Source organism: Schistocerca serialis, chromosome 1, assembly GCF_023864345.2.
Source record: "Schistocerca serialis cubense isolate TAMUIC-IGC-003099 chromosome 1, iqSchSeri2.2, whole genome shotgun sequence".
NCBI lineage: Eukaryota > Metazoa > Arthropoda > Insecta > Orthoptera > Acrididae > Schistocerca > Schistocerca serialis.
The window spans coordinates 1,197,414,155-1,197,426,710 of NC_064638.1; the positions used below are offsets into that span (position 1 = coordinate 1,197,414,155).

General features: G+C 44.5%; 1 protein-coding gene across 1 annotated transcript in view; it reads right to left on the reverse strand.

The window, feature by feature from the left end:
- LOC126418905 (uncharacterized) overlaps positions 1 to 12,556 on the reverse strand; it is an 82,956-nt gene that overhangs the window by 46,507 nt on the left and 23,893 nt on the right. Inside the window, exon 2 of the mRNA XM_050085927.1 lies at positions 10,609 to 10,921. Within this exon, the coding sequence (XP_049941884.1) occupies positions 10,609 to 10,806 (198 nt within the window). The 5' untranslated portion in view covers positions 10,807 to 10,921. The remainder of the gene's footprint in view (positions 1 to 10,608; positions 10,922 to 12,556) is intronic.

The window sequence follows — 12,556 nt, forward strand, 5'->3', positions numbered from 1 at the left end:
AAGTCTCAAAAGCACAGTCATCATCAAAAAGGAAAACCGGAAGCAGATAGGCCAACTAAAGCAAACATAGACAAGGTCTGAACAATGGGGTATGCAAACCAACAGTTTCTGATTTGCCCAGGCAATACTACTACATGACTACTCTGCTACTCTCATTCAAGTGCTTGACAAGGGTTCATCGAACCACCTTCAGACTATTTCTCTACTGTTCCACTCTCATATCATTTGAGAGAGATGAATACCTAAATCCTTTTGTGAGAGCTCTGGTTTCTCCTATTTTATTACTATGATCATTTCTTGCTATATAGGAGGGAGTCAACAAAACATTTTCCCATTTGGAGTGGAAAAGAGGTGATTGAAATTTCGTGAAAAGATCTCACCGCAATGAAAAAGCCTTTGTTTTATTGACTGCCCCCCAACTCCTGTATAATATCCATGACACTCTCCTCCCTATTTCACAATAATGCACCATAAGCTTCCCTTCATTGAACTCTTTTGATGTCCTCTGTCAATCCTATCCGGTAAGGATCTAATACTCCACAGCACTACTCCAGAAGAGGACAGACAGAGTCTAGGCAGGCTCTTTAGTAGACTTCCTGCATCTTCTAGGTATTCTGTCAATGAAATACGGTCGTAGTTTAACCTTCTCCACAACAATTTCTTTGAGATGGTTCCACTTTAAGTTGTTTGTAATTGTAATCCCTAGGTATTTAATTGAACCAACCACCCATAAATTTGTATGACTTATTGTGTAACCAAAATTTAACCGCTTCTTTGTAGAACTCATGTAGAGGACCTCACACTTATCACACCATACAGCTATCTTGTTCTAATTCATTTTGCAATTGGTTATGATCGAGAGATGACTTTATTAGATGATAAATAATGGTATCTGCAAAGGATCTCAATCTAAAAAGGCTGCACTGATTGTCTCTTAAAATTGTTTATGTAGATAAGAAACAGCAGAGGGCCTATATGACCTCCTTTGAGAACACTAAATATCATTTCTGTTCCACTCACTGACTTTCTGTCAGTTACAACAAACAGACTTGTGACAGGAAATTGGCAATCCACTCACTCAACTGCAACAATACTCCATATGCACACAATTTGATTAGAAGCCACATGTGACGAATGGTGTCAAAAGCTTTCTGGAAATTCGGAGTCAACATGGGAGGTTCCCTGCCTCAATAGCATTCATTACTTCATTTGAACAAAGACCCAGTTGTGTTTCACAAGAATGGTATTTTGTGAATCCATGCTGACTACTGTGTGTTCAATTAGATTGTTTTCTTTGAGGTACTTCATGATGTTCATACACAGTATACCGGTATATTCCAAAATCCTACTGCAAACTGATGTCTGAGATGTGGGTCTATAGTTCAATAGATTACTTCTACATCCTTTCTTATGTACTGATGTAACCTGTGCAACTTTCCAGCCCTTAGATATGGATTTTTCATCGAGCGAGTAGTTGTATATGACTGCTAAACGTGGAGCTATTTGATAAGCATACTCTGAAAGGAACTTAACTGGTGCACAATCCCCACCAGAAGACTTGCCTTTATTGATTTTAAGTTCCTTCACTACAATGAGGTCACCTACTTCTAATTTAGTCATGTTGGCAGCAGTCCACAATTAGAATTTTGAAATATTTACTGGACCTTCTTTAGTGAATGTCTTCTGGGAGACCATGTTTTGCAACTCCACTTTAACGGTTCTGTCATCGATCTACATATACATTGTTAGTTTGGAAGGAATGGAGACTGCCTCTTAGGAAGGTGTCAGGTGAACTATTTAGCTGCCTCTTTAAATAGATCTACTTTGCATTTTTGTTTGATGGGTTTGGATGTTACAGGATTCAATTTCATTACAATAATCTTATGGTCAAGTAAGTTATCCTAACCATTTGGGCTTTGAGTGGGCTCCTGAACTAACTGCTCACAATAATTTACGGAGAATGCATTCAAAATTTTGGATGATGTTTTATGCCTACAACTGACTCACTGCTCACAATAATTTACGGAGAATGCATTCGAAATTTTGGATGATGTTTTATGCCTACAACTGACTTTAAATATATGAATTTTTGCCAACTGTCAAGGTTAGATTGAAGTTACCACCAACTATATCATGACAGTAGGGTACCTATTAGAAATGAGACTCAATTTCTCCTTGCATTTTTCAGCAACTATATCATCTGAGTCAGGGGTTGGTTAAAGGCACCAATTATTAACTTATTTTTGTTACTGATTGTAGCTTGTACCCATACAATTTGCAGCAGCTATCTACTTCAATTTCACCACAGGATACTTTCAACAGCAACAAACACACCACCACCAATTGAATTTAATTTTTCCTTTCTATAAAGCTTTCAACTGCTTTTTAAAAATTTTGACAACTTCTTTCCTGATTTAGCCAGCTTTCAGTATATGTAACTATTTCAACTACAGTACTTTCTACAAGGTGTCCCACTCTAAAGAGGCCCCACAAATGTGTAGCAATTCCACTGAAATTGTACCGTGTAATTTGTGACATTTTATGTGTCAAGACTGCACTCTGCAACATTGTTTGACGCAACAGAGTTTTTCTGTGCATTGCTGTGGCTGGAGCTCAGTGTTTAGTGACAATGTATCACTACTCTGTGAAAGAGAGCATGCTTCTTGTGAAACAATCTTGGATTCCTGGTTCCATTAAGACATGTCAGCAAATGTTTGATGACAGCACATACCATCTAAATGCTGCATACAAAAGTTAATGAACAAGATGGAGAGCAGTGCAACTGTGCTGAATCTTCACAGAAAGAGTCAGCCGCGGTAACTGTGAAAAAAGTCACACAAGTGAAACAATGATCGTTCATCTCTCATGCAAAGTTCGACGTTTATCTCAGGAACGTGGAATGTCATGGAGCACGTCACAGAGCTGTGAAGAAAGCTGGCATATACCCATACAGGTTTGCAGTTGTTCAGGAACTGAATGCCAATGACAAAGACAACTGCATTACATTCTGCTGTTGGTTTCAGAAATTTATTGCTCAGAAGCCAAGAATATTGCAGTACACATGGTCCAGTGACGAGGCATAGTTCCACCTCTCTGGCTATGTAAACTTTCAGAATACACGTTTGTGGTGTAATGAAACTCCACATACACTGGTTGAGCAACCCCTGCATTGACAAAAGATTTGCATGCTCTGTGCAATACCACAGAGTTGCATCATTGGACCATTTTTTTGAGTCTACTGTGACAAGCACAGTTTACACTGAAATATTTCATTGTTCATTTGTGAACCAGTTGGGCGATGGAGAACTTACCCTCAAGCTGGTACCAACTTGGATGGCCCCACATGCCTTGCGTCTCAAGTGACCATTGCTGAGGTCGAATCATTTTTCCCTGGCAGATTGATTTCTAAAGGACTGTAGCCCCCAAGGTTACCTGATTTATCACCAACTGACATTTTCCTCTGTGGTGGCCTAAAAGGCAAGGTCTACAGGAACAAACCAGAACTTTGAAGATTTACTAGAGAATATCATCCTTGAAATCCAGGCAGTGACACCAGAGGTTCTGGCAGCAGCATTCGAGAATCTGCAGCACCTGTGTTTACAAGTCGAGGGTGGTCACTTCCAGTACCTTTTGTTATTAACCTTTATTTCCCTATGAACAAGGTATGACACATTCATCTCACTTCATTTCATTCCTGATTTTTTATGCAAAGCCTTTAAAGGTAATTTAAGCAAATGTATGTTCGTGAAGACTCAAGTGGGACACCCTGTATTACCTTTGGTTCTTTCTCAACACAGCTATGATAATTTACAACTATAATCCCTATGTTTCTGAGTTCCACCCTAGTCCTGTGTTTTACCTGCACCCTTCGAGAATAGACTACTGTTTTTATTTTTTGCAGATCCCAATATCTTGCAATCCTATGGCACAAGTCAAGGAATCTCCAGGCTACACAATTGCACAACTGTCTGTGTCCTCCATTTGACTTTGTACCAAAAGTCCACAATCAGTCCTGTGAACATTGTTACAGACAGTGACCTGCACATTCATCTTGAAAACAAGACTGGCTGTTTGGACCACTCCAGATAGCTGCCGGAAACCAGAGGAAGTCTCTTACAATCCACAGTGACACATGTCATTAGTACCAACATGAGCCACCACTTACAGTTGGCTGGACCCTGTTCTCTTCCTGGCAGCTGGAAGGACCCACTTCACACCTAGAATGACTTCCCTCAGCATGTAACTGGATATTTTCTCCTCCTTGGCAGCCACATTCCTAACAGGATACCCATCACACAGCTGACATTGGAGCTCCCAACTAGTAAACATCCCACCCTCTGTGATGCCTGGACTTGCAAGCTGAGAGGCTTCCTGCAAAACATGGCAAGTGACTGCAGCCGGCTCAGAATTATTGTCAGTTACAGATAGAACCTGAAACCTGTTTCTCAGACAACTTGGGTATGCCTTTCAGTCAGTCCCCATGAATATCTTTCATTGCCTGCCACATCTTGAAATGACCTCCCACTTGAGCAGAGGTGAGGGGTCAACCTCAATACAGGCAGTAACCAGGCCGACCACAGCAATGGACCGGTCGGGCAACACATGAGAGCTGTTGGGCATCCCTTGGATCCCTATACCTGCCCCTCACAGTGATGCCAACTGGCAACAGTCTCAAGTTGTGTGACTGAAGATATCATAAACACGAGCTGTGAGCAAAAGGCCACCATCTCAACTCAGCATACACAGTCCCTATCTGTACTAAAGACAGTGGAAATTACACCACATAAACATGTAAGAAATGTATGACTAAACTACAAAAGCACAAAAGCAAAACTAAATCACTCACTCCTACTTAGAGACTTGCACCACAATGAACAGACAAAAGATCCTCTCCTGGTGTCATTTGTACGGAGGTTGGCAGCTCCACGATGAATCAGCACAAATTCACTTAGCCACTAGTTCATATGTGATAATTTGAATTGTAAAAGATAAAAGGACTTTTCTAGTCTGTTGAGAGTATATTTAAGAGGTTCCAGAATCTTCTAGAACAATTGCTGGTATTGCGTGCATAAAGAAACACTTCACAATTCAGGTGGGATGCCACATATCATTCTAAGAATAAACAAAGAAGTCCTGCCTTGAAATACAGTCAGATAGTTACAGTAATGCAGTATTAGAATATTCAAGTCCAAGGAGTCTGTCAGATTCAGACATATACAGTCAATCTGTGGATACTGTGCAACAGTGAAAGCTACTGAGGAGTGTCATTCGCCAATGAGCTGTGACGTGAGTGTCTGGTCGGGTAGATCAGCTGACGATTGGGCTTTTAACAGTCTATGAGATTTGTGCTGTGCACAGTTAGAATCTGGGATGACACCAAATAATATTTCATTAGTAGCTAGGATAAATTGCTGACCAACAAGTTTGTCTTTGATCCCAGATAGACTACTTTGTTGGATGTCTCCTGATTAATCAAACTCTTACTGAACAAATCTCACATATTGTGTATCCCTACCACGTTAAGATCTTTATGCATTAATCACATAATTCTGAACTAATGTGTCGTCGTACTCTTTTCACCACTCTTCTGCTAAATAATCATATGTTTTCACCCTTGCCAGATTGACAGTGTGCCACGAACCTTGCCCCTTCAAAGTCTTTGTTGCAAACAGTGACGCAAATCTACGTTGGCCCACTAGACAGTGGACCAAAGCAAATAAAATCATTGGATATTCTGGCTGTGACCTAACAGAGCACGATTGAGAGACTACATGTTACTGCTATCATAAGATCTCGAACTAGTCAAGAGGGCAACACTTGGGGATGGATAGAGAGAGAGAGAGAGAGAGAGAGAGAGAGAGAGAGAGAGAGAGAGAGAGAGAGAGGGGATGGGAAAGAGATGGGGGAGAGGGGCAGGGGGAGAGAGGGGCAGGGGGAGAGAGGGGCAGGGGGGGAGAGAGGGGCAGGGGGGGAGAGAGGGGCAGGGGGGGAGAGAGGGGCAGGGGGGGAGAGAGGGGCAGGGGGGGAGAGAGAGGGGCAGGGGGGGAGAGAGGGGCAGGGGGGGAGAGAGGGGCAGGGGGGGAGAGAGGGGCAGGGGGGGAGAGAGGGGCAGGGGGAGAGAGGGGGGCAGGGGTGAGAGAGGGGGGCAGGGGGAGAGAGGGGGGCAGGGGGAGAGAGGGGGGCAGGGGGAGAGAGGGGGGCAGGGGGAGAGAGGGGGGCAGGGGGAGAGAGGGGGGCAGGGGGAGAGAGGGGGGCAGGGGGAGAGAGGGGCAGGGGGAGAGAGGGGCAGGGGGAGAGAGGGGCAGGGGGAGAGAGGGGCAGGGGGAGAGAGGGGCAGGGGGAGAGAGGAGCAGGGGGAGAGAGGAGCAGGGGGAGAGAGGAGCAGGGGGAGAGAGGAGCAGGGGGAGAGAGGAGCAGGGGGAGAGAGGAGCAGGGGGAGAGTAGTAGAAGTAGTAGTAGTAGTAGAGGGATTTTTTGGGCGCATGACAGCAAGGTCTTCAGCGCCCATTCAGTAACATAGGGAGACGGGTGTCAAGAAAAATCCCAGAACAGGAATATAAAACGGAACATAAAACACGGGTAACAATCGTTGAAAAATATGTGCTCATCCACACCGAAGTGTGGGATGAAGCAGGGTGTCAACAGTAAAACATGGACAACACAGGAAAGATAGAGGGAGCTAAAACAATGTAGCAGACGGAAGTGGCTGGCTGACCACAAAGCAAAAAGGGAAGGAGCAGCCACTCTGCAATACACTAAAACCTCCAGCCTAAAAGTTGAGGCCAGAGTCCAGACACGTCACATAACTTAAAAACCCTAGATACACACGACTCATCATTAGTTAAAACAGAAGGCAGATCCCCATCAACTTGTGCTTTTGCCCGTGCATCACGGTATAAAATGCAGTCTGTTAAAATGTGCCGGACAGAGATGTGCACACCACTAAACGGAGGATCCTCCCGCCGTAATAAAAAGCTATGTGTGAGAGGACAGTGCCCGATCCGAAGACGTGTGAGGGCCACCTCTTCCCGCCTGAGCAACCGGCAGGAGGAACGCCACGGCCGAGTGGTTGACTTTACCAACCGCAGTTTACTGGCCGTCACCGCCAGTCATTCGTCCTCCCACAACTCCATGCACTTCCTGTGGAGTGCAGCAATGACCGACTGCAAGGGGATAGGACACTGGACCACATCCTGTTCTCTGCAGGCCTCCTTGGCAGCCTGATCGGCCTGTTCATTGCCCCATATGCCGACATGACCAGGCACCCAGCAGAAGGATACCTCTTTACCCCGCTGTTGGAGCAAGTACAGCTGGTAATATATCAGCTGGACCATCTCCTCAGTCGGGTGTAGGTTCTGCAGTGATTGTAAGGCACTAAGAGAATCGGAGCAGAGAAGAAATCGATTGCCCCGAACACGATGTATCAGCTCCAGTGCCTTCAGGATCGCGTGGAGCTCCGCTGCGAAAACGGTATATTCAGCAGGGAGGCGAATCCGGGTAACATGATCAGGGAACACCACAGAACAGCCAAGGAAATTCTCTTGTTTGGAGCCATCAGTGTAAACGACAGTGAAACCCTGATGCACATCTAAAATGTTAAAAAACAGTGACTGGAATGTAAAATCTGGCGTGCCATCCTTCTTCAAATGAGTCAAATCTAAAATAAGTTTGGGTCTCCAGAGGAGCCAAGGTGGAGATCTGCTCCAACCGCGACGTAAAACACGAAGACCAGCCATAGACATCGCAGCGAGGCAATCCTGTGCGCGAACCCCATAGGGCTGCGTCGCACGTTGCCGGTTATGAAATAAGAAATAACCATGCCAGAGGAGGCTGAGCAAACGGTATGGTATGCAGGTGTGTATGGTGTGGACAAAGTTTTATACGCCTGGCGTACCATAAGTAGCCGTTGCCGCATATGAAGTGGCGGTTCACCTGCCTCTGCACAGAGGCTTGGTATGGGGCTAGTTCGGAATGCCCCAGTGGCCAACCGAAGCCCTTCATGGTGGACAACGTCCAAAATCTTCAAGTAAGAAGGCCTCACGGACCCATACAACGTGCACCCATAATCGAGCCGAGATCGCACAAAAGCCCTGTAAAACTGGAGCAGACAAGTCCTGTCAGCTCCTCATGTACTGTGGCTAAGACATTTTAAAATACTTAAAGCCTGAGGCGACCTCCGTTTCAGGTCTTTAAGATGAGGTAACCACGTGAGCTTCGAGTCAAAAATGATCCCCAGAAATCTCACCGTGTCTTTAAAAGTAAGAATAGTGTCCCTCAACCGCAACTCAGGAAAGGTTAAAATCGAACGAGAACGGTTAAAACCACTCTTCTTCGCCTAGTCATCCAAACGCCTAATCGTAAGTTGCAACTGACGAGTTGTCGTTGCAAGGCTTGAAGAAGAGCAGAACAAAGAGAAATCATCCACAAACAAAGAACACTGGACAGGACTTTTCACTATGGACGTAATGCTATTAATAGTGATGACAAAGAGAGTCACACTTAAAACGCTACCCTGAGGGACACCGTTCTCCTGCTCAAAGCGATAAGACAGGACGTCACCAATTCGGTATCTAAAATATCGTGGCGAGAGGGAAGACTGAATAAAAAGAGGAAGACAACCACGAAAACCCCATTCGTGAAGCTGCTCCAGGATGAGACGCCTCCAAGTGGTATCGTAGGCCTTCTCGATGTCGAAAAATACACCTAGAAGGTGGTGACGGTGTAGGAAAGCTTGTTGTGTAGCCGCCTCCAGGAGGGCAAGGTTATCGAAGGTGGAACGAAACCTCCTGAACCCACACTGAAAGCGACTAAGGAGTTGCCGGGATTCTAACATCCAGACAAGGCGGCGGTTGACCATCCGCTCCAAGGTCTTCCCTATGCAACTAGTGAGGGCAATACTACGGTAGCTACTTGGGCTCGTGCGGTCTTTCCCAGGTTTGAAAAAAGGGATTAAAACTGCCTCACGCCACGCGTCAGGAAAGCGACCCGACGCCGAAATGTCATTAAAAAGTGCGAGGAGGAATTCTCTGTTGCGCATTGTGAGGTGCCATAGCATACTGTAATGGATCCTGTCGTGACCAGGGGATGTGTCACGAGCTCCAGACAATGCAGAATCCAGCTCCCACATAGAAAATGGGCAGTTGTAAACTTCATGAGAGGTAGACTGGAAGTTCAGACTACATCTCTCAGCAACCGCTCTATGGTGCTGGAAACCTGGATCCTGACTGGTTGTTGCAGTAACTGTGGCAAAATACGCTGCCATAGTCTGGGCAATGTCTCGCGGATCCGTGTGGAGAGTGCCGTTATTCATTACAGAAGCCATGGGGCACCTCCCTCCTCTTCCACTTTTGGTGGAACAATTAATGGTGTTCAGGAACTTCTTGCTCTCTCAAATAATGGGGGAGAGAGGGTCCGGGGGGGGGCAGAGGGGGAGAGGGGCAGGGGGGGGGAGAGGGGCAGGGGGGGGGAGAGGGGCAGGGGGGGGGAGAGGGGCAGGGGGGGGAGAGGGGCAGGGGGGGGAGAGGGGCAGGGGGGGGAGAGGGGCAGGGGGGGGAGAGGGGCAGGGGGGGGAGAGGGGCAGGGGGGGAGAGGGGCAGGGGGGGGAGAGGGGCAGGGGGGGAGAGGGGCAGGGGGGGGGCAGGGGGGGAGAGGGGCAGGGGGGGAGAGGGGCAGGGGGGGGCAGGGGGGGAGAGGGGCAGGGGGGGAGAGGGGCAGGGGGGAGAGGGGCAGGGGGGGAGAGGGGCAGGGGGGGAGAGGGGCAGGGGGGGGAGAGGGGCAGGGGGGGGAGAGGGGCAGGGGGGGGAGAGGGGCAGGGGGGAGAGGGGCAGGGGGGGGAGAGGGGTAGGGGGGGGAGAGGGGCAGGGGGCGAGAGGGGAGAGAATGAATTTGTGTACATCATTATTACATAACTTTCACATAACATAGAAAAAAATAGCATCTGAAATGCGCAAGTCACTTAAGAAAGAACTCTTGGAACTTTTACAATGTCATATTTACACAACATGTAATCAAATTATTAATCAGTATCTGCACTGCAATAGCAAACACAGGACCACAAACTACGGCTATGTGATGGTATAAATTGCAGAAATGCTGTTTTTCCCAGTTGTTTAGTCTACATTCTGTGAGCAGATTTTTTTAAAATTATTTTTTCTTAAAGATCTTCCCCTTTCTGTCTTTCCTTGCACAATGTCCTGTGGTTTGCTGGTGGTATCAGTGAACTGATGAATAGCGCCGGATTTGTTACTGACAGCAATATGGACAGTGTGTGTACATATTCCTTCACCTAGCAGGTAATCGGTATAGGCAGATCCTACAGCAAGAAACTTAAAATTATCCTGTAGCATACTCTTTTTTCATATCCCTTGTTACTCTTGAGATGTAGTTTTCATGCTCTTTATTTACTGAAACTTAGCTGAGAAATCTGGAAATCAATACATTTAAAAATATAAATGCTATAAATGCGGAAAGTAAAATGTTCTTTATTCTTTCGCACCTGGGTTTTCCAGAATGTTACAATTAAATCTGCACGTTACTGACGTATAAGTTATGTAAATATGACATTGTAACATTTGGCGTAATTTTTAAATGCCACAAATTCAAACTCACCTTTAGATCACCGTTCCCTGTCATTCCACAGATACGTATATTCCCACACGAATCTGGAAAACCATTAACATCCAACTTTTTTCCTCTGCTCCACTTTGGATAGTGTGAGGTCAGTGGTGGCAGGACGGTACTATTATGTGATGAATGTTTGGCATTCTCTGGTAAAACTGTCAATGATGGTAAATCTGATGCACTCATTATCAGGCTGTTTACGTATTACAAAATTCCATGATCAACGTTTCCGAATTATGTGCTTGATTTACTCAGACTGTGCAGCAACTATTACAGTCCTTTGTAAAACTTCAAATATGACCTGGAAAGTTAAGAAAAACATTTCTTTATCCCTTAACTCATTCAATGCCAAGTAAAAATTGTCACTATACTGTTAGTATTCATCAAAGAATTACGAATAATATATATTTTGAGTAGCACAGTGGAAATCTCTAGCTGGCTGTCAGCATATACTGACCAAGATAACTAACAAAAATTATTTTTGTAAGCAAATGTTTATCATAACTGAAAGAATGGACAATTTTGATCCTGCAGCTACTATGAATCAACACACAAAGAAATTAATGACATTAGCTGCCAGTGGGCATTGATTTAAAGCACTGGGGAAGGCTGAAAATAGCACCGTGATCAGCACATCTGCCTAGTAAGCAAGAGACCTGGGTTTGAATCCTAGTCTGGCACTGGAAGCTAATGTCATTAACTCCTTTGTGTGTTAATATTTATAGCAAATACGTATTACACTGCAGCTACTGGAACTGATTTCTTGTAAAATGTTATATTTCAATGTAGTTCATGCTGCAGGTCCTACTAGACAACATACAAATGCTTATCAGTAATTTTACTGGATCATAATGACAGAATAACAATGTTTTATGGTCCTTTTCAATAATGAATTTTAACATACAATGAAAAAGAGTAGATATAATTATTTTGTAAGATAAGATCAACACTCATTATTAGTCTGAACTGCAAGTAAAGTCTTCAAATCAATATTGCACCAAGTAGCCCTACAGCCTTCATAGTTTCATTGTCACAACCACTCTTCTGCTGACATTTTGATGGGTTGTTGCTACTATTGAATAAGGTATCTTGTGATCAGCTGATGTTCTTGGTTAAAAATGTTGATTATTATATGTTTATTTTTTGATATTGATATGCTCTCCAGATGTTAAGCTTTCGTATTACATAGAAAATGATCTGATTATACACAAAACTGTAGGTCATCAATGTAGGAACAATTTGATTAAGTAGTGAAGAAAAGGTAAGGCAGCACACTTCCCAGTAAATTATTATAGTGTTCATATCACTGGCTCGAAGTGATGAATATTTTACTTGTGAACATATGGTAAATACTTGTTCTATTTTAAGGATACTGTAACGAACTAAATTTTACTTTCGCTGGTGCTCTTTTTGGAACGTTAGTCTATGAGCATACATAACTCCTCTCCCCCCCCCCCCCCCCCCCACCTCCTCCCAGACACCTCACCATAAATCATTGCTCTCCAAGGCTTTAATCTGTCAGATTTCTCAGTGCACACAATTAAAACCAATCACAATCATGATGCCAGGCAAGAATACTATCTTATTACAACTCATGAAGTCATCTCGCTTGTTAATTACTAACAATGAATGGTTCACACCTCTACTAGTACAGCATTTGTACTGTGGCTCAGCAAGGCCAACTGCAGCATTTTTTTGATAATAAATAATTAGGGATTCAGTAAAGTTTGTCTCAGGGTTTTCTCTCATTAAATCACTTTCTTGGATGTCGTGGCTTTAGTTCTTAAGGAAACCTGCTATTTTTGTAGCATAACTGATCCTGAAATTTAGAGAGAAAAATCAGCAAGATTAACATAAAATTATTTGTTTAATACTGAGGAAAACATTGGATGACTCACAATGTACCATTACTGGTCATTGTTCCTGGATATTTGAC